Here is a 22,574-nt window from a genome sequence, read left to right as displayed (position 1 = left end):
AATATAAAATATTTTATTTATTTTATTTTATGTATATGAGTGTATTGCCTGCATTTGGGAAAGGGCACCTGTGTTGTGAAATGCCCTCGGAGGTCAGAAGAAAGTTTTGGACCCCCTGGAATTGGAGTTACAGATGGTTGTTGGCCACCATATGGGTCCTGAGAACCCAGGTTCTCTGCAAGAGTAGTGCTCTTAACCACTGAGCCAACTCTCCAGCTCAGAAAATAAGAACTCAGTAGTTAAGAGCACTTGCTACTTTTTCAGAGAACTCAAGTTGGGTTCCCAGCACCCACATCAGGCAACTCTAGTTTCAAAGGATGCAACACCCTCTTCTGACCACTGTAGTCACCTTCATTCACAGGCTTGTACTTACGAACAGACATACACACATACATATAAATAAATAAATAAATAAATAAGAGTAAAACCTTTAAAATGTGTAAAAATAACCGGGCATGGTGGCGTACACCTTTAATCCCAGCACTCGGGAGGCAGAGGCAGACAGATCTCTGTGAGTTCAAGACCAGCCTGGTCCACATAGTGAGTTCCAGGACAGCTGGGGGTACAGAGAGACCCTGTCTCAAAAAGACCAAAAGAAAAAAAAAGTGTAAAAATAGGAAAAGGCCCACACTAGTTAAGGGGTCGATGGGGGAGTCAGTTACCCCTCCCACTCAATCAGTTGATTTTAGCTACATGTGTGGGAGGGTTTAAGGAAAATGCCATGGGGCACCTCTCTCAGCATTTTGTGCAGCTGTTGGGAAGTCACAGGATCTATATTTGAGTGTGGACTTTCCAGCTCAGCTGTAAATGGCCATAAATGGGGAGGGGTCCCACTCTTGTTAAATAAACCCCCACCCTATGCTCTGTTAGCAAGCCCAATAAACTCATTAGGATTTAAAAAAAAAAACAGGGCTAATGCCCCCCCTTAAACTTCATTGTATATTTTTATGTAAACTGCTTCAAGTTATTTCTGGAAAAAAATTTTCAATATATTTTATTGTTTTTTGCTTTTTATACATCTTAATCATATTTAGACCCCCTCCTCATCTACATCAACAAATAAAGGGGGGGTTGTTGGGTTTTTTTCCTTTTTGAGACAGGGTCTCCCTATAGACCCAGCTGGCCTAGAATTCACTTTGGAAACCAAGCTGGCTTCAAACCCACAGAGATCCACCTGCCCCTGCCTCCCAAGTGCTGGGATTAAAGGCATGTGCCACCATGCCCAGCCTAGTTTTTTGAATTAAAAAAAAATTATTTTTACAGCCTGGCACGGTGGTGCATGTCTTTGACCCAGTATTCAGAGGGGAGATTCAGGTGATCTCTATGAGGTCAAGGTTAGCCTGGTCTACATAGTGAGTTCCAGGACAGCTGGGGCCACAGGGAGACCCTGTCTCAAAAAACAAAAAAAACAACAACTTTTTTTTCTTCAGTTAGGAATGGTGGTACACACCTTTAATCCCAGCACTCAGAGGTAGGTAGATCTCTATGAATTCAAGGTCAGCCTGATATATATAGCCAGTTCCAGGCAGCCAGGCCTACATAGTGAGACCTTGTTTTTTCAAAAAATATTTTATTTACTTTTTTTTATTTATTATTTTTATTTTATGTGTATGCGTGTATTGCCTGCATGTAGGTAAATGCACCCATGTCATGCAATGCCCGTGGTGGTCAGAAGAGGCTGTCCGATCCCCTGGGACTGGAGTTTTGGATAGTTGTTAGCTGCCATGTGGGTGCTGGGATTCAAACCTGGGTCTTCTGCAAGAACAACCAGTGTTCTTAACCACTGAACCATCTCACCAGCTCCCTTTATTTACTATTTTTATTTTATGTATATGAATGTACTGCCTGCATGTATGTAAGTGCTCCTGTGTTGTGCAATGCCCTCAGAGGTCATCAGACTCCCTGAAACTGGCGTGAAGGATAGTTGTTAGGGGCCATGTGGGTGCTGGGAAACTGAACCCGGGTCCTCTGCAAGAGTAGCCAGTGCTCTTAACCACTGAGCCATCTCTCTAGTCATGAGACCTTATCTTTTTTGTTTGTTTTTTCTTTTTTGAGACAGGGCCTCCCTGTAGCCCCAGCTGGCCTGGAACTCACTACGTAAACCAGACTGCCTCTGCCTACCAACTGCTGGGATCAACGGTGTGCACCACCACACCTGGCTATGAGACCTTATCTTAATCAATAAATCAATAAATAAATATTATAGCCATTCTGTAAAGCTACTGGATTAAAAAATTATTAAAATGGGAATAGTAAAGTGTTTTCTCAGTATAAAAAACACAAATTAAATTCTAATGTGTCTCAATTTCTTTTTTTAAAGAACAGTATTATAGTATTTTCTCCATTTCCTTACTTAGAGAAAAGTTGATAATTATGATAGACTTCAACTGCCATCTTTTTATGGAAATAAAATAGGGTCATTAGGAAACATATGTTCTTTTTAGAAAATATTCATCGTAGCATCATTACAGTGAAGGAAGGATTTGCAGATGCTCTTTGATAATTAAGAACCAGGGGCTTTGACTTATTTACATCTAAATTTTTTTATTTAGGGATATCATAAATGGTAAGATAATGCTGGCTAGACTGTGAAGATGTCAAAATTCAACACAAGCTCTTTTCTTTACTATAATCCATACTTCCACTGAGTAAAAGGCGCAAACTGCAAAAAGTGGGTTTAAAAGCAAGTATTTTCATAGTCTTCAACAATTACTAAAAAGTGCTGGTGAAGGTGTGTGAAAACACTTCTGTGAGGGGCTGGAGATGGCTCAGTGGTTAAGAACACTGGTTGTTCTTGCAGAAGACCCAGGTTCAAATCCTAGCACCCACACAGCAGCTAACAACTGTCTGTAACTCCAGTCCCAGAGGATCCGACAACCTCTTCTGACCTCCACGGGCATTGCACAACATGGGTACACTTACCTACATGCAGGCAATACACACATACACATAAAATAAAAATAATAAATAAAATTTTAAAAAAACAACACTTCTATGAGGACTGGGGATACATCTCAATAGTACAGCATTTTCCTACCATTTGTGAGGCCCTTGGTTTGATCCCCAAACACACAAATTAAAAAAAAAATTGCTGTATGAGAATTAACAGCTATGATTGCCAAGAAGTAAGAAAAGGTAAAAATAAGATAATATTTTAAAATGCATTCCATGTTGTAGCAACTAATAATAGCACAAAACAAAACAAATCCTTAAGTTTTATCTGTAATAGCCCAAAACTGGAAGAAATCCAAATGCCTAGTATTAGGTGAATAGAAAACAAATCATGGCATATCTGCATAATGAAATACTATTCAGCAATGAAAAGAAGATAAACTAAGCCAGGTGTGGTGACATACACCTTTAGTCCCAGCACTCAGGAGGCAGAGGTAAGTGGATTTCTGTGAGTTGGAGGCCAGCCTGGTCTACATGGCAAGTTCTGATCAGCCGGCTACACGGTGAGACCCTGTTTCAAAAAACAAATAACAACAACAAAATAAAACTACATGTACAACAAAACAGATGAATCTCAAAGGCAGTTATACAGTATGAAAAAAACAAAACCAAAAACAACAAAACAGACTATAACCCTTGTAGTTCCCTTGATATGATATAAAATGATGGAAAAGACAAATTCATCTAGAATAACAAAAAAGCAAGTCAGTGGTTGCTGGGAAGGGGGACCAGGGCTGTCAGTGAGTGATGACAGAAGGGCACAGGGAAGTCTGGGAGCAACAGAAACAGCTGCTGTATGACTGTGAGGATGGTTTCACTGATCTAAATGCCTATCAACATTTTTAAATTGTGCCATTTATTGTGTATCAATTAAAAATCCATTCTAAAATCAAACCAAACACCATGCTGCTGCTGCACAATTTAGACTCACCTTTTATTGTTGTTGTTTACTTGTAGGACACCTTTTTTGTTCAATGACATGCAAACTTAACACACATGTACCTTAAAAGAATGTTAATTTCAATGAAAGCTGTGCAGGTCCCCTTGTAGTATTCTTGATGAAAACATTTCCACTCATCATCAAAATTAAAGGAGAACAACAATGTCTTTAAACTTAAAAGATTTAATTTTTCAAAGGATTAATTTTTTTAAAGTTTGCCTTTGTAAAGGCAAAACTTTATGCTGTAAGGAGTATTTTCTAAACAGGATTCTAATCAGAAATCATTTGGCTTGAAAATCTTTAGGTTTGTACAGAACGCTTAAGTGAAAATGGGCTGCATTAATTGAATTAAAGAGTTTTTCTGCAATTCAAATATTATGATAATTATCAAATACAATAGATCCATCTCCTGAAATGTTATTTTCATATTAGTTGCTTAAAATTATCTTTCTTAGACATAAAGATTTCATAATGCAATGTTATATCAACATTTGCCATTATTTACTAAATAATAGTCAAAAATTCAGCAGTCCTTGCCTGTGATTTTTTTTTTTTTTTTTTTTTTTTTTTTGAGACAGGGTCCCGGGCCGACCTGGAACTTGCTATGTAAACCCGGCTGGCCTTGAACTCACAGAGGTCCACCTGCCTCTGCCTCCCAAGTGCTGGGATTAAAGGCGTGCGCCACCACACCCAGCAACCTGTGATTTTTTTTTAATGATCTCTGAGCAGAGCTGAAAGAACACTTGGTCATATAAGATGGAGTACTGGAATTGTGGGACATTCATTTTCTAGAGAATGGAATAAGGACACAGTGAATAACTCTAATAGATAAAATACATGCAAAGAGAATTTTTATAGTAATGACAAGAGACACACGAGGATAGGCAGATCTTTTCTTAAAATTCAAGTGTCAAACCAAGAGGATTAGTAACACTTATTTACACAAGTACAAACTGGTTTATATTAAGAAAAATATTTAAGGCAGGTAATTCAAAGGAACTTTCCTATAAATGAACAAAAAACACTTACATGGCTCTATGGAGTCGATAAGATTTATCCTCCTAAGATATTTTATCACAGAGTAAAAGAAAAGGGCATGAGGCAGAGGCAGGAGAATCTCTATCAGTTCAAGACCTGGTCTACATAGTGAATTCCAGGCCAGCTATAGGGAGGCTATAGGGAGACCCTGTCTCAAAAAGATCCCCCAAAAGGGCAAAAGGTACCTTTAAACCATTTAAGTAGCAACAGCAATTAAGTTTATTTTTTCATGATTTAGAAAATATTTTATTATTTTCTGTAATCAAACCCACATAAGATCTCACATATTTAACATAGTGCATTTTATCTGCACAAATGGAAAAAAATTAAGCTTAAGCTTAATGTTTCCAGACTAATCAATATGGCTATTGATTTCTGTATAACATCAAGTCAACATGGTAAACTAGAATGCTTTTCCAAAGTTCACAACACAGGATTTAGCTTCTTTTAATAAAACTAAAGTTCAAATAATATTTTATTAAATATATAGATAGTATAGCTAATTAAATTTTCCTTTAATAGTATACTGTAGTTATTATTGCTGGAATCCCTACACTTAGGAGGCAAAAGCAGGAGGAAGGAGAGTTCAATGGCAGCCTGGTCTACAGAGTGACATCCTCTTGAGAGGCAGAGAGAGAAACAGAGGCATAGAGAGACAGAAAGACACAGAGACACTGTACTTTGATAATTCAACATATAGCCATTAATTCCTATTGTGTATACGCGCTGAAATGAGTGCTGAAGATAAAAATATAAAAGAGTTTTTACTTGAAATCACACATTTGCTAGGCACTACATATAATCATTATAACCCTAAAAATACATAATTTTATGTCAATTTTATAGATAAACTGATATTCAGAGTTTTAGAACCATGCTATGACCTGTGGACAGACCTGAGAGACAGTAACTATAATACAAGCTGAAAGGGGACACAAAAAATATAATGCACAGATCAGGAAGTTTAACATTTGATTTGGTTCAAAGGCAGTTTTGCAGAGGGATCAATGGGAGTGGACTGCAGTGAAAAATGAGGAAGGTATTGCTAAGCAGAGGGGATGGAAAAGCACTTCAGGAAGATGAGCAGAGAAAGAAAGCTGCCCATGGAGACAGCCCTGCTTGATCAGCTACAGGTTCCCATTGGGATGAGTGTTGAACAGCACATGGGTGTGAGGTCATCACCTGAGGCCAGGGGAATAGCCATCAAGAAAGAATTAAGGTGTGCCCACCAATCAGGTTGGAGACCTCATAATTCGTTGTATCTTAGATGGAATACTGACAATGATTTACCTCAGTAGTGAAAAAATGCTGCTCTGGTTCTTCCATACAAAGCTGAAAAGATATGCCCAAAAGAATCAAACTTTTTCTAAGAAAGAGAACCAAGTTCAAGAAAATCTATAGGAATATACAAATGCTTGAACTGGGCAAGATGGTACAGGCCTTTAAATCCAACACTTGGGAGGCAGAGGCAAAAAGAATATGAGTTTGTGGCCAGCTTGAGCTGCATAGTGAATCCATCTTAAAAGAACAAAGAGGAAGCTGGGTGAGAGGAAGGGGAGAGAAAGGTGACCAGGAGGGGGAGGAAGAAGAGGAAGAATAACAACATCAACAAGAACAAGAAATAAAAAATTACCCAACATTCAACAAGGGTGTGTGTGTGTGTGTGTGTGTGTGTGTGTGTGCGCGCGCGCGCGCACACGTGCGTGTTGGATCCTCTAGAAGAGCAGCAATTCTTACCCACTGAGACATCTCTCCAACCCCCAAACCTATTACCTTTATGCTAATCAAAAATAAAGGGGGGGGGGCTGGAGAGATGGCTCAGCACCCAAATGGCAGCTAACAACCATCTGTAACTCCAGTTCCAGATGATCTGACACCCTCTTCTGGCCTCCACAGGCATTGCATGACACAGGTGCACTTCCACACACAGGTAAAACACTCATATACATAAAATAAAAATAATTAATTAAAATTAAAAAGGATGGAGGGTTGACAATATTTCCCCCAGAAGACATAGAATATTAAATGAAAATCTCAGTGCCAGGCATGGGATATTTCCTTAGGAGATACTGGGCATGAAGGCCCTAGAGATCTCTAAATCAAAACAGTTTATTGCCAATGCTCTTAGTTACCCACCATAACTAAATGGTAAGACCCTATTGTTGAAAACACACAACACACTTTGGTTGCCAGAAACAGAAGGGTCAAGCTGGAACTAATCTAGAAACTCCTCCCTACCGACTAGCTTTCACAGTGCTGGAAGGTCAGCTGTAGGCCACTGGGGGAGAAAGGTCATCAATGGACTTAGCCAGTGGTGGACTCTGCATGCTATAATACTGACCTGCCAGGCAAGATGTGCCCACTGGTGCAATACACTGTGCTACTTAGACCAGCCTCAATTCACTATGTAGTTTAGTTTACCTTGAACTCTATGTAGTCCAGGCTGTCCTCAAGCTTAGCATCCTTCTACATCAGTTTTAGAGCTCTCTTCTCAAGGAAAAGTCTCATTTCTTTACAGGATTATTCTAATTATTCTAGACAGAATATTCTAAGGTTACCTAATTCATTTTCATTATAATAAATAGTAAATGAAAAGAAATTTGGGTCAGTGAGATGGCTTAGTGGGTAAAGGTAAAAGCTGATCACCTGAGACCCACATGATAGAAGGAAAGGATCAATTCCCACTAGTTGTCCTCTCTTCCACATGTGTACCATGGTCCATGTGCACCTGCACACACACATGGAAACAATTTTTTAGTGTTAAAAAACAACAAACCCTGGGGCTGGAGAGATGGCTCAGTAGTTAAGAGCATTGACTGCTCTTGCAGAGGACTCAAGTTCGATTCCAGCACCCCATGACAGCTAACAACCATCTGTAACTCCAGGTCCAGAGGATCCTACACTCTCTTTTAACCTCCACAGGCATCACACAACATGGGTGCACCTACCTACATGCAGGCATTACACTTATACACATAAAATAAAAATAATAAATAAAAATAAAAACAACAAAGCAGAACTCTGCCCTTCTGCGCCCTCACAGTTCCAGCTTCAGTCTTGAGAGCCCCTATCTTTTCAGCACCTCATACTGTACTGACAATGAACTGCAATCATTGTGACTTATATAGTCTATTTTCCTATAACACTATATTTCTGTTTTTATTGCATGGATTTCTCAGGTTTAATTATTAATTTAATTTTGAAATTTTAACTAACTTGATCTACTGACCTGTTAGCCTGCTATCTGAGTCACTATCCAATTAAATCTATTTTTTCCTACTGGAATTATCATGACACTAGAAAAACTTCATTACAGAATATAAACTATGAGAATTATATATATAAAATTTTAAATTGTAGGTTTTTTTTCCTCATTGTCTTTCTCCCTGCCATCACCCTATACCAGGTTTCTTATTCTAGATACTATTTACATTTTTGTGCACATAGTTCTTTGTGCAGGAAGTGGCTCTTTGCATTAACAATGTTTTGCAACATTCCTGACCTCAACCTTACCAGATGTCAGTGGCATCACCCTCCACTTGGGTAGAATAATCAAAAATGAATCCAACACTGCTAAAGAGTGAGCAAAACAGCACCCCGTGGAAAGTCACTGCCTGGTACCGAATATAACCATTTCTTGCCTAGTAAATTTTTTTTGTCTTTTTGAGACAGGGTCTCCCTGTAGCCCCAGCTGGAACTCACTATGTAGACCAGGGTGGCCTCGAACTCCGAGATCCACCTGCCTCTGCCTCCCGAGTGCTGGGATTACAGGTGTGCACCACCACGCCCGGCTACTCTTGCCTAGTATTCTATAGGTGCTTTCTAATGTGTCTCTCTGGGTCCACCATATTACTACACCGTACCCAGAAACCTATTCTTTATACTCTGACCAAAGCAATCTTTCCAACTAAGGTCTTGTCAGTTCTGCTTTTTAATGTAAGCTTACCATACCTCTGAGAATAAAATTCAAAATCCTTATTATTATTGCTTTACAGTCTAGCTCCTACCTCCAGATTCTCCATGTACTTCCCATTTTCAGTCACATGGCTCCTCCTTCTGAGCCTTCTGAGCTTGACAAATAGGCCACTCTCTTTCTGGCTCTTTAGCTTTGCCTCAACTCTCAGCCAAGAACTTTCTGCCACCAGTTGTTATAACCATCTGAGAATAAGTGGGACTTTTTTCTTTTTTTCAGGGAGAGGGAGAGGAAACAGGGTCTCATTATGTAGCCCTGGCTGGCCTAGAATTCACTATGTATGCCAGGCTAGTCTTGAATGGGCGGTTTTCTTGTCTTTGCCTCCCCAGTGCTGAGATTACAGAGTCTTAACTCTGTAGCCCTGTATGACCTAGAACTGGCTACGTTGACTATGTAGACCAGGCTAGCCTCAAACTCACAAAGATCCTCCTACCTCTGCCTCTAGAGGACTGGAATAAAAGGTATATGTCACCATGTCCAGCTCCATCCTATTTTTTTTCATTTTTTAAAAAAATTATTTTATTTTGGGGGCTAGAAAGATGGCTCAGAGGTTAAGAGCACAGGTTGTTCTTGCAGAGGACCAGGGTTCAGTTCCCAGCATCCACATGGTAGCTAACAACTGTCTGTAACTCTAGTTCTAGAGGATCTGATGCCCTCTTCTGACCTCTGTGGGCATTATACACACAGGTGTATAATGATGCCCTCTTCTGACCTCTGTGGGCATTATACACACAGGTGTACTTATACACATGCAGGCCAAAACATTCATATACATAAAAAATAAAGATTTTAAATTTTAATTATGTGTATGTCTGTGTGTAGGTATGTGCACCTGTGTGAGTGCCTGCAGAGACCAGAAGTGTTGGATGCCCTGGAGCTGTAGTTACAGTCAGTTGTGAGCTGCCTGATGTGGGTACTGGGAATTGAACTCAGGTCCTCTGCAAGAGCAATACATATTCTTCCTTTTTTTTTTTTTTTTTTTTTTTTTTTTTTTGGTCTTTTTGAAACAGCATTTCCCTATAGCCCCCGCTGGCCTGGAGCTCACTATGTAGACCAGGCTGGCCTTGAACTCACAGAGATCCACCTGCCTCTGCCTCCCAAGTGTTGTGACTATAGGCATGTGCCACTATATCCAGCTAAGAGCCATCTCTCCATCCCTCCACCCAATATTTTGAGGCAGGGTTCTCTCACTGAATCTACAGTTCACCAGCAAGTCCCAAGGGTTCTCTTATCTCTCACCTTCCCTGAGCTAGAATTACAGGCTTTTTACATGGATTCTGGGGGTCTGAGCTCAAGTTGTCAGGTTTATATGGCAAGTACTTTACCAATTGAGCCATCTCCCAGACCATGATCCAACAATTTAAAATCTCACTGCTTTGGTTTGGAAGATTGAACTCTAGTACATCACAGGAATGCTATACATTGGGAAGCTGAAACACGTTCTGGGTCAGCTATGTAATAAGACCTGGTTTCAAAAACAAAAGAAAACTCCAGGGCCAGTGAGATGTCTCTGAACTTACAAACCTGACAATCTGAGTTCAATCCCCAGACACTATAGCAGAAGGAGGAAACCAACTCCTGAAAGTAGTCTTGTGCCATCCATGTACATGCATACATGCACACACACAAATAATAAGCATAATAATAATAACAAATGAATAAAATACTCTTATATAACATTGACAGAAACCAATCAACCACATTAATGAGCCTGAGAAAGATCTTACAGCACCTCCTTCTAATCACTTAGCCCAGACCTTGAGTCATTCTTGGTTTGTCTTTCCATTCTCTAACACCCTGGTTCATCAGTAAATTTGTCTAACTCTGCATCCAGAATAGAACCAGTATGTGATCATTTCTTACTGCTTCACTGCTCCATCACCTCCCTAAGGACTGCTGTAATAGTCTTCTCAGTGGTCGCTTGACAGTTCATCCCCACAGTCTATTCCACAGCCAGGTCCCTGGAGAACGTGCATGTGTTTCACATTCATTCTAGTCTACTTCTTAGATCCAGCTGCATACTAGGTCCTCTGAAGTACTTAGACTACATCCACTTAATGAGATAAGAACTTCTACTGTCACAGAAAACTAGGCATTCTGAATGGGGGCAGAAAATAAACCAAAAATAAAATAAACAAGTCTGTTATGGGGGAGGGGGTTCATAAGTACAAGATTAAAAAATACATAGAAAAAAGGTAAGAAAAGTAACATCAGAAGAGGATGAGGTTGTAGACTCAAGCAGGGTGGCAGGCCTAGGCCTCTCTGGAAAAGTAACTTTTAAGCAACAACTTGACAGTAAGGACCTAACCATACATCTAGTTCCTCATAAAATATTACTTTGGGTTCCTTTAACTGACCACATGATGAGCTGAAAAATAGAAGATTTTAAACCCATTACTTTTATCTAAATATTGCTTGCATTTTAATTCTTAAAGGCTTTCCTAATAAGTCACAAGTACCTTCTCAAAAATGATAAATTAAGTGAAGTATTAAAAAACTACTCATGCAAGCAAGTATTGTCTTTTTCTAAAATTTAATTAGAAGTTTTCTCTTTCATTTCATTGAGCTTTCTTTTATAGCCCACAAAAAGCAGTTAGAGTGGCTAAGAACAACAACAAAAAAAAAAAGCAGTTAGAAAGACATATTTTTTGGATATGTACAAGTCTCATGTCCAGGGGGAAAAAGGGTATCCGGCACTGAGATCAACTAGATCCAGCTTCCTAGAACAGAAATGTTTTTCAAACGCCATTTACACTGATTTTTCATATTAAGCCAGTTATAAAATGGAGGGCAGGCAAAGTCATCTGATTTACAGACACGATACAATTACTACAAAAATATGGATTTTTGAAAGCTCGTTAGTTTGCACCTAATTGGATGAGGACAGCCCAATGTTTGTTTTTACCTTCCGGTGGTCTGTTAGATGTTGCCACAACGACGACCCCGTTTTTGAACAGATTTTCAAAAAGCTGTTTCAGAATCATGGCATCAGCGATGTCGGTGACCTGTGGACAACAACGCATTTGTTTTATTTTAATTTCACTTCTGCTCTAACAAATTTGCTAATGGCTCTCTTTTTATTATTATTAAGATGGAGGCGAATTCCAAGAGAAAAATTCTAATTATCGTCATGAAGAAAAAGAGTGGATAATTACAAGTATGAACAGTTTTTAAACTTGACTCCGCTTTTGCTGCTAACATCTTTCATAGAAGTATGGGTGGAAAGCCTAGGAAATTGTCCTAAGTATTTAGGAAGTCCAATTAATTAGAATATGATCAACTCCCTCCTCCTGTGGTCACCCACTCCTCCTGTGACCACACATAAACACACAAAAAAAAAAGGAAAGAGGAAAAAAGAGTAAGAATAACAATATTAAAATATACAGGCTGCTTGAAATTCTTAATACCTTTCTGGCAAAGGTCCCCAGAAAGGTGACTTTTAATGATCATGGGACTTTAGAAATAAGGACAAGTAGCCAGTGAGACATAATCAGCTGCTGTTGAAAATAGAATGATATGACATAGATACTATTGTGCAATTGTTGCACAAAACAATTCAACAGATGGCCCATCACAAAAATAAGCAATTTCATTGTTCTTTTTAAGTGCCTTCTATTACTGTCCATGAATAATCAAAAGGCACTGCAGTCAATTCCAGCACAGCCAGCCTCTGCTAACCTTCCAAACACAAATACTCCTTCAAAAAAATGTCTTAAAAGAATGGATAATATAGTGCTTTAAAAAAAAAAAAAAAACCAAACTTCTGGCAAAACTAAAATTGCATAATAAAGATAAAACAATGCATAGTATGGATAAAACGAAGGCTACTGATAACTACAACTATTGATCTCTTCTAAAATTATTTAGTTTTGAAAGTCATAATTAAAAAGTGAGCTGAATGATAACTTTTTTTTTAAAGCTTTTCCAATTCACAAAGAAATGCAGCAATTAAGGGAAAACTCCAAAACCTAAATGTAGGCTGAGACCTACAATCAGGCAGCTTCCGCTGAGCATCTAACATGAGTTTTAGATACCTACATATATAGCATGAGTTTTAGATACTCTCACAATAAAAATGTTTTGATCTTTCTTTAATAGCACATTTTAAATAATCTTAATACCTGCTTTACATATACTTATATAGCACATTATTTCATTTTTTTATTTTTATTTTATTTTATTTTATTTTAGACAGGGTCTCCCATAGCCCCAGCTGGCCTGGAACTCACTATGTAGACCATGCTGGCCTTGGTCTCACAGAGATCTGCCTGCCTCTGCCTCCCGAGTGCTAGGAATAACATTATTTTTACTTTGTTAGAGAATCTAGAAAGTAGTGGAATTCTTTCAGTTTGATCAAGAAACAAGTTACCAACTAACCAGTTATAATGCAGGTAGTTACAACAGATCTGAATTGCTTTTCTCTTCACAGCTGGTATCTTATTCAAACACTGAAAGATTTCCTTTCCATCCGAACAAAACAAAACTATGAAAGAGGGGTGTGAATTTTTTTGTGTTTCAAGCTATGGCTTGAAAACATATTAACTAAAATAAATGACTGGAAATGTCTTAAATTTTAAAAGATTCTGGGATGTTTGAAGTTCATGGAGGAAAGTGGTGCTGTATCATTTAGTTTGGGCTTAGGACCACAGGCAAATTTTTCTTCCACAAAAACACTCATAGCAAAGGCCCTTTTCAAATGCTTAAACACAAGTGGCATGATGAGGGGACAGAGCGAACTTGCAAATTTCAGTAGCAACTGCACTTTCAGATTTTAAAATCAGTTTTAAATTCCCCATACATTTACAAGTTTTTTTTTAATCAATAAAAATTACTCAATTTCAGAAAATAAAAGCTGTCCTTTATGTCAGTAAAGTTACTGAAAAAGCTAAAAGTAGCTTTTGTGCCTTAAGGTTTAGAAAAGTGAAAGGATGTTTAGTGTATAACATAGCACAGAGGCTTAAACCAAAAGCCTGAAGGAATCAAATAGTAGAGGCCTGTGGTCGAGTTCTATTTTGCTGTTTTTGTATAATGGAATGTTTTTGTTCTAGCCTAGAAAATTAACTTGGAGAAGCTATGACTAATTAATAAAGCAGAAGTCACTTAGTGCAGCCCGACGCCAATGCACACTCTTTGATCTTGCCGCTGCACTTGTTCAGCTTTGCTGGGGAACAGTAATTTTACAGTATAAGTGAGCGGAGGACAACTGGCCCCACATTCTTGGAGAGCTGGGGTGCTCAGCACCCAGCATTTCATTACCGCTGGAACAAAAGACAAGGCTACAGATTACCAATAAGGGTACTCTGTTAATAGAGTGGGGACATTTCATTAGCATTAAAGAGAAGAGATTTTTTATGACCTAGAGCTGCTTTCTATTATGACTCACTTAAGTAAAAAAAGGAAAAAAAAACTTAATGGTTAATTTACATGTGTAAGTGCGTGAATCTCAGTCATCCACTGATTGGTATAGCACCATGTAATGAGTGACAAACATAAGCATGCATTATTAGTAATTAGTATTAGCACAAAAATACGCACCTATTTTTATTAGCAGTTTTTAATAGGTTTCCTGCTTTATAAAAATGGTTAACAGTATTTTTAAATGATATTGATAGCTTATAAAGGAGAATTGCACATGACACTCGGCTCATCATAATTTTTTTTAAACTATATTAGTAAACATCTATTCCATGTCCCTAAAAAGAGATATTAAAAAAAAAAAAAACAAGACAGTCTCCTCAGTTGTCTGGTGTCTTCAGAATCATAAGTGCCATAGCAAGCAACATAAATATTCAAAGAGGACACAACAAAGATTCAGAAGGAAATTTTAAGGCTAAGCTATTCTATTATTTCAGCCACTAAAGGGCATTTAAAAACCAAGCACCTATCTAGACATGTACCTTAACCAAACTAAAAACAGTGTATCTCATTCCGCAAGGGAAAAAGAAACGCTGCATTTGGTAAAAATGCTCACGCTAGTGGAGCGCAGTGTCTGCAACTGTGGTCTAAGTGCAGCCAAAACACAACCTTAAAAAATGCCCTACATTCAAGAGCACAAAAAAGAAAGAATATATCCTTGTTTTTAAGCAGCAATAATTTCCATTCATCTCCCTAGTAAAATAAGCATCATATTAATTAGCACCATCTTAAAGGCCAATACTAATTAGCTAAAAATCAAAACTTCTGACATGATTTGATTTTCAAAGTGAAGTGGTGATTGTAGGTACACTATCACCAAGAATGAAGTATCCAGGGCTGGAGAGACGGCTCAGAAGTTAAGAGCACTGGCTATTCTTCTAGAGGACCCAGGTTTTACTCCCAGAACCTACATCATGGCTAACAACTAACTTTAACTCCAGTTCCAGGGGATCTGAAACCCTCTTCTGACCTCCGCAAGCATTGTACAACACGGGTTCACCCTTACACGCAGGCAGTACACTCATACACATAAAATAAAAAATAAGCCAGGCGCTGTGGCGCACGCCTTTAATCCCAGCACTTGGGAGGCAGAGGCAGGTGGATCTCTGTGAGTTCAAGGCCAGCCTGGTCTACATAGTGAGTTCCAGGATAGCTGGGGCTACAGGGAGACCCTGTCTCAAAAAAAGACAAATAAATAAATAAATAAATAAATAAATAAAATATAGTAATAATAAAAAAAAGGAATGAAGGATCCAAAAATTCTTGTCTAATAAATAACAAATACTGTACTAGGCTTAAGATTCTATCATTAAAACACCTACCTAAACTCCACCTCATTCTGTAGCTATATATTTAAATATGTAATACAAGACTTTGTATGCTAAGGAAAACATATAACATAGCTCTTACTACTAAAAGGATGCTGGATTTGGCCCGGGGGTGGTGGTGTAAGCCTTTAATCCCAGCAGAGGCAGGTAGATCTCTATGAGTTCAAAGCCAGCCTGGTCTACATAGTAAGTTCCAGGCCAGCTAGGGCTACAGGGAGACCCTGTCTCAAAAAGAAAAAAAAAAAAAAAAGAACATAGGCTTTGCAGCTGGGGAGATGGTTCAGTGGTTAAAAATGCTTCCTGCTTTTTCAGAAGACCTGACCTTGGTTCCCAGAATCCATATCAGGCAGCTCATAACCACCTGCAACAATGGCCCAAGAAATCTGTGCTTTCTTCAGGTTTCTATAGGCATCCATACTCATGTGCACATACCCACACACAGACACACACACACACATACATATAATTAAAAATAAATCTAAAAAAAAGAGAACAAAGGCACATAGAAAGGATTCAGCAAATGGTAACTAACATTATAGAATATATATAGCAGGGACTGGGATATAGATCTGAGGTAGAGGACTTGCCCAGCATGCAAAAGGCTCTGGGTTCAATTCCCAGAACCAAACAAACAAAAAGATGAAGAATATGAATAATAGATTATAATGCAACATCCCAGGAAATAAACAACACCTCAAACAGTTCATAGAAGACAGGCAAAAATGTGGGGTGAAGTTGTAACATACTTTATGTTCTATACATGTTGATTTTGCATGAGAGGTGCTATTAAATACAAGAGAAGGACATGATGGGGGAATGCTGTAAGCAAAGTTTAATGAGCCATTCTGGTTGGGGTTTATTCGACCAGGATGCCAAAAGAAATATAGATAGTAAAGACTGTGCTCATGAGGTTCCAGACAAAAAAGGGCTCTGTCAGGAAATAGGATAGAGGCCATTTGTGTTATAATATGGGAAAGAATCTGGCTATGATCTGCCAATGTCCTGAAATTTGAAGGGAAGTTGCATTTTAAAACAATGGACTAATTTATTTGGTGAAGGAAATGTCAAAACAGCACAGCATTCAAATGTGGCATGGTTATTATTTGTTGTGTTTAGTTGGATGTATGTGAGATTTCAGAGCAAAAAAAAAAAACAAAACAGCAGAAATATGTAAAAAAAACATGCAGTTTGGCAAAGAAAGGAACATGAACACATGTGAAGGTTTGTACAGGTATGTATAAAACTGCTGTAATTGTTAAAAATACAGCATCATTAAAGAGAAACCTTGCACCTTACACTGGGAAAGGTGCCTTGAGGCAAGACTCTACCTACTGAATGCTCCAGGTTATGAAAAATGAAGATTCAGGGGCTTGGAAGATGGTGCAGCAGTTAAAAACACGTACTGCTCTTATAGAAGACCTGAGTTCAATTCCCAGCACCCACACCAAGTGGCTTATAAACACCTGTAACTCCAGTTTCAGGGGATCTTATGCCCTCTTCTGGCCCTTGCACTCACATGTGCATACTAACATACAGAAAAACACATATAAACATAATTTAAAATAAAATAAAATCTTTAACAAGAAATAAAAATTCACTTGGAAGACCTTCATTCAAAAATTAAGTGCCTGAAAAAAGAGGTGCCTGACGAGAAAGAGACACAGAGGTACACTGGTCCAGCAAGGACCCCTATGCAATGACTTTTCCCCAGTTCAGCAGCACAGGCACTCAGAAACTACTGCAACCTAAGTAAAACAGTTGGGGAGAGGGGGTGACAGGCTACATATTGAGGTGGCAGCAGACACTGCCTAAGGGGTGCTGGGTTTGTGGGCAGGCAGAATGTAAGAATTACGGAGTTATCCAGGCTTGCCCCAAGGTTTCCAAAAAAGGCTGGGAGGCCAAGTAATACATAGCAGGGCCAGATGCCCTGCAAGGAGCTGTAAGTGGCTGGTACATGAATCTGTGATGCCGGCACCCAAGTTGCAGTAGGAACCCTGCCCCTCAGAACGTTGGGAGATGACAGGAACAGGGACATGGTAGTTGACAAGCTTAAATGAGATGTGCCCATCATTTGCTTTAAAATACTCAAATATGTTGCTGGGCATGGTGGCACACACCTTGAATCCCAGCATTTGGGAGGCAGAGGCAGGTTGATCTCTGTGAGTTCGAGGCCAACCTGGTCTACATAGCGAGTTCCAGGCCAATTGGGACTACAGGGAAACCCTATCTCAAAATAAATAAATGAAATAAAATACTCAAATATTGGGGTTGGCAAGATGGTTCAGCAGTTAAGCACACATACATGGCTGCACATGCCTTTAATCCCAGCACACAAGAGGCAGAGGCAGACAGACCTCTGCGAGTTAAAGGCCAAGCTGGTCTACAAAGTGAGATCCAGGCCAGTCAGGGCTACAAGTGATACCTTGTCTCGAAAGAAAAAGAATACATACTTCTCTTGCAGAGGACCCAAGTTCAGTTCTCAGCACCACATGGTGGCTTACAACCATCTGTAACTCTAGCTCCAAGGGCTATGACACCCTCTTCTGACCTCCAAAGGCACTAGGCACACACATGTGCACTTATAAACATGCAGGCAAACACTCATATACATAAAAAATAAACATAAAAACCAGGGCCGAAGAGATAGCTCAGTGGTTAAGAGCTCTTGCAGAGGACTATAGTTCAGCTCCCAGTATCCATGTTCACAACTATCTTCAGCTCTAGTGGATCTAATGGCCTTTTCTGGCCTCCATAGGCACCCACATGTACATGCACATGCATGTACACAGACAAATACATTTACATATAAGTAAATAATAAAGTAAAAAATACTTTTTTGGTCTTTTTGAGACAGGGTCCCCCTGTAGCCCCAGCTGGCCTGGAACTCACTATGTAGACCAGGATGGCCTCAAACTCACAGAGATCCAGCTGCCTCTAATAAAATAAATCTTTATTTTTTATTTATTTTTTAAAAAATATTTTATTTATTTCATGTGTATGAGTGTATTGCCTGCATGTATGTAAGCGTACTCAGGTCATGCAATTTCTGCAGAGGTCAGAAGAGGGTGTTGGATTTCCCTGGAACTGGAGTTTCAGATAGTTGTTAGCCACCATGTGGGTGCTAGGAATCAAACCCAGGTCCTCTGCAAGAGCAGTCAATGCTCTTAATCACTGAGCCATCTCTCCAGCTCTAAAATAAATCTTAAAAAAAAAAAATTAACCTTTCTTTTCTCAGGGCCAGACAGAGAGGACCAGATTTGTTCTGTGGAGGCCATGGTTTGTCAACCCCCAAACAAGACAGGAAAATTGAACTAGTAACATAGAAGATGTAAAGTTAAGTTATGAAATAATGAAAACACTAGGAGAAAAATTTAAATCTTCACACTTAGTTCAATATGCCATTCTCCATGTATGAAAAATCCTCACTTTGGGTTAGATAGATAGCTCAGCAGTTAAGAGCACTTTCTGCTCTTGCAGAGAACTCGAGTTCAGGTCCTATCATCTCCTTCAGGTGACTCACAACAACTAGTAACTCTAGCTCCAGAGGATCAGATGCATCTGGCCTCCACAGACACTTGCATTCACATCCTTATACCCCCACACAAATACATAATTTAAAATGATAAAAATAAATCTAAAAGAAAAAAGAAAAATCTTCACATTACCTGAAATTCATCGAAACATAGGAGACATGCTTCTTGGCTGATTTCTTCAGCTATGGGAGATATTGGGTCATATGACTTAGCCATGAATCCTGCCTTCCTTTTTGGCAAACTCTGTTTAAGGCAATGTATTCCTTAAATGGATAAAATAAATGCAGACCAAATATTACATTATTAGCACATTTTGAGAAACTACAACATATTTTTAATGTTTAAATGAAACTGTAGCTTGGAGATAAAAATTAAGTTTAAATTCCACATGCAATGCAGTTAAATAATTACAATTTAATTATTAAAAGTGGTCACATTTTCTCGACTTCAAAATAAGTTATTCAAATACACGACAGTCTTAAAATTGTAAAAAAAGGAAGTTCAAGGTCATTCCATCTCCACTGCTGAATCACCTCAGGGACAGCAAAGTGATAGGTAGCTAGGTGCATCAGCAAATTGAAATTAGTCCTGAGGGTTTGAATGGTGAGAGCAGCAGCTGGAATCTTGCCCAAGAAGTGTATATTATATCTGGATTATCTGATCAGAAAGCCCGTGTTCTCCAACCTGGAGCACTCGAACCACTCCAGCTGCATTCATTATATTTTCGCACTAAACACTGAAAGTATCAGGGCAAAAAAACAATGTTCCTACTCCAAGGAGGTCATAGTATATCTGACAGGCAAATCACACAAAAAATGAAATAATCTAAGAGCACTAAGAGCTAAGTATGATGATGCACACTTGAAATTCCATCATTGGGAGGGAATTCAGGAGGATCAGGAATTACATGACACTCTGTCTCAAAAAATAAAGAAGGAAGGAAAGGAGGGAGTGAGGGAAGGAAGATCCTCCAGACAGAACAATAAAACCTACATGCAAACACAAGCTAGGTAACTCAGAGTTAAGAGCCTAATCAAGGAAACTTCTGAAACAGGTGCAATTTTAACATTTTTCATCAACCTTTAGAAGAAATAGAAACCATTGCCCTTCATACTGTAACCTCCGTTCTCTGCTGGGGAGTACTGAGTTGGTTTTAAGAACTAACACTAGATACATTTCTATTTTAACATACCATAAAACAAATGAAACCGAATAAAATCTTACTTCAAGCAAAAGTCTAATCTTTTAAAAGCTTGTATGTTCATTCACTTTGAAAACTATTTTGTAGAGTTTGCCCACTGAGAAAAAAATCACCGCTTTCAGATCGTTAACTCACTTTTGTGCACGTCTAACATGAAACCATGAAAATGGACCCGTTTTTTCCTCTTCATTTCCACATAAGCATAAAACATGTCCATCACCATTGTTTTCCCCGTACCTTAAAAATAAAAATAAAAATAATTTTTAAATATCATTAGACAATATGTACTGATTACACTAATAATTCTTCATTAGCTTTGAGATAATGAGACCACATTCTTGTACTGGGAAGCTGAATTGAAGATGGTTACTTTGCTACAAGGTGGAAGTGTTTGCTTTGCATGTTGAACTGCCTTTAAAAGACTGATACTGGGAGCCAGGCATGGTGACCCATGTGCCAGCCTGGTCTACATAGCAAGTTACAGGGCAACTGGGCTGCAGGGAAACAGTGTCTCAAAAAATTAAATAAAAGATATATTTTTTAATTTTATTTATTATTTTTATTTTATGTGTTTAAGTGTATTGCCTTCATGTATGTAAGTGCACTCATGTCGTGCAATGCCTGCAGAGGTCAGAAAAGGGCATTAGATCCCCTGGAATTGGAGCCACAGACAGTTTTTAGCTACCATGTGGATGTTGGGAACCAAATCCAGGTCCTCTGCAAAAGCAGCCAATACTCTTAATTTCTGAGCCATCTCTCCCACCACAATAAAAGATATTCTTAAAAAAGAATAATATTACCCTTTGCTGTTATAATCCTGTTTTTAGGAAAGATAGTCAACGTTATAGAGAATATACTCATAAATGACAAGATGGACAGGTTATTCTTCAGCCCTCTCTTCTGAAAGACACTAGAATAAAGTAATTGTCATTATTACTATTATTAGTAGTATTATTATTATCAAACTCACAGAGATCCACCTGCCTCTGCCTCCCAAGTGCTGGGATTAAAGGCATGTGCCACCACACCCAGCTAGCAGTTGTCATTATTATACATAAAAAAAGTTTGGGAAAATTGAAAAAAAAGTGTGGTGGTACATGCCTCCTTTAATCCCAGCACTCAGGAAGCCAATGCAGATTAATCTCTATGAATTCAAGGCCAGCCTGGTCTACATAGAGAATTTCAGGCTAGCCAGAGCTACACAGTAAGAACTTATCTTAAAAGAAAGAAAGAAAGAAAGAAAGAAAGAAAGAAAGAAAGAAAGAAAGAAAGAAAGAAAGAAAGAAAGAAAAGAAGGAAGGAAAGGGGGGATGAGGGAAGAGGAGCTGTCCAAATGGCTCTGCATTATCACCCGTGCTTAGGATAGGTCAGTTATCAAAGCTGAGAGAAGTCCTTTTGGAACTTTTAAGTTTAGTCTTGTACACACCTTCAAAATATATGAGCTCTTAAAAACTACAATGAACAGTTTGTTTTTACTTTGTTTTGTCCCCTCTGTCTATCCTACATTGCTGTCTTCTGAAAACTGCCCCTTCTCTACTTGGTATGATTTTTGTGAAGTTATCAATCACAGGGTGGATATGTGCGGTTGGCCAAGTGTGTGCATGTGACCCAATTAATTCAGCCTTCTCCAGGATGATTAATACGGATCCTGAGAAAGAGGATCATGTTTCTTCTTGTAAGGAGTGGAACCTGAAAGCCCAAAGGAGCCATATTTCCCACATCAAAGATTCTGACCAGGCATAGTGGCAAAAATTTGGAATTCCAGCACTTAGACGGTTGAGGTAGAAGGATCTCAATGAATTCAACATCAGCATAGGCTACATAGTGAGGTCAAGGCCAGCCTGGGGACACTGACACAAAAAGACCAAAAACAAAACAAAACAAACAAAAAAACAAAACAAACAAGTATGAATTCAGGAGGCAGAAACAAGTGGATCTCTATGACTTTGAGGCCAGCCTGGTCCACATGGCAAGTTCAAGGCCAGCAAGGGATACTTGGTAAGAAACTGTCTCCAAAAAACAAAATAAACAACAACAAAAAAGACCAAGGGACTCCCATCCTCAGACCTCTTGGGGTAAGTCTATATATAGTGCAGCCCTCCGCGCTTTGACTCCCCAAGCCACATTCACCCTTCCATCTCCCCCACTGTTCTCTACTCCTAGTTTGGGCCCAGTGCCATTCCTAGTCTTGGGG

At 38.8% G+C, this 22,574-nt stretch overlaps 1 protein-coding gene across 2 annotated transcripts in view; it reads right to left on the bottom strand.

Moving 5' to 3' along the window:
* LOC103747775 (AFG1-like ATPase) overlaps positions 1-22,574 on the bottom strand; it is a 167,351-nt gene that overhangs the window by 47,993 nt on the left and 96,784 nt on the right. For both annotated transcript variants that reach the window (XM_008850318.1, XM_008850319.2), the window contains exons 4-6: positions 20,516-20,617; positions 19,312-19,442; positions 11,809-11,908 (exon numbers count right to left, since the gene is read on the bottom strand). In XM_008850318.1, the coding sequence (XP_008848540.1) occupies positions 11,809-11,908; positions 19,312-19,442; positions 20,516-20,617 (333 nt within the window). The remainder of the gene's footprint in view (positions 1-11,808; positions 11,909-19,311; positions 19,443-20,515; positions 20,618-22,574) is intronic.

The sequence above is a fragment of the Nannospalax galili genome, unplaced genomic scaffold (genome assembly GCF_000622305.1).
Source record: "Nannospalax galili isolate Female #2095 unplaced genomic scaffold, S.galili_v1.0 scaffold324, whole genome shotgun sequence".
NCBI classification, from domain to species: domain Eukaryota; kingdom Metazoa; phylum Chordata; class Mammalia; order Rodentia; family Spalacidae; genus Nannospalax; species Nannospalax galili.
The sequence above is the reverse complement of the archived record's forward strand: the minus strand, read 5'-3'. Positions and strand labels throughout refer to the sequence as shown.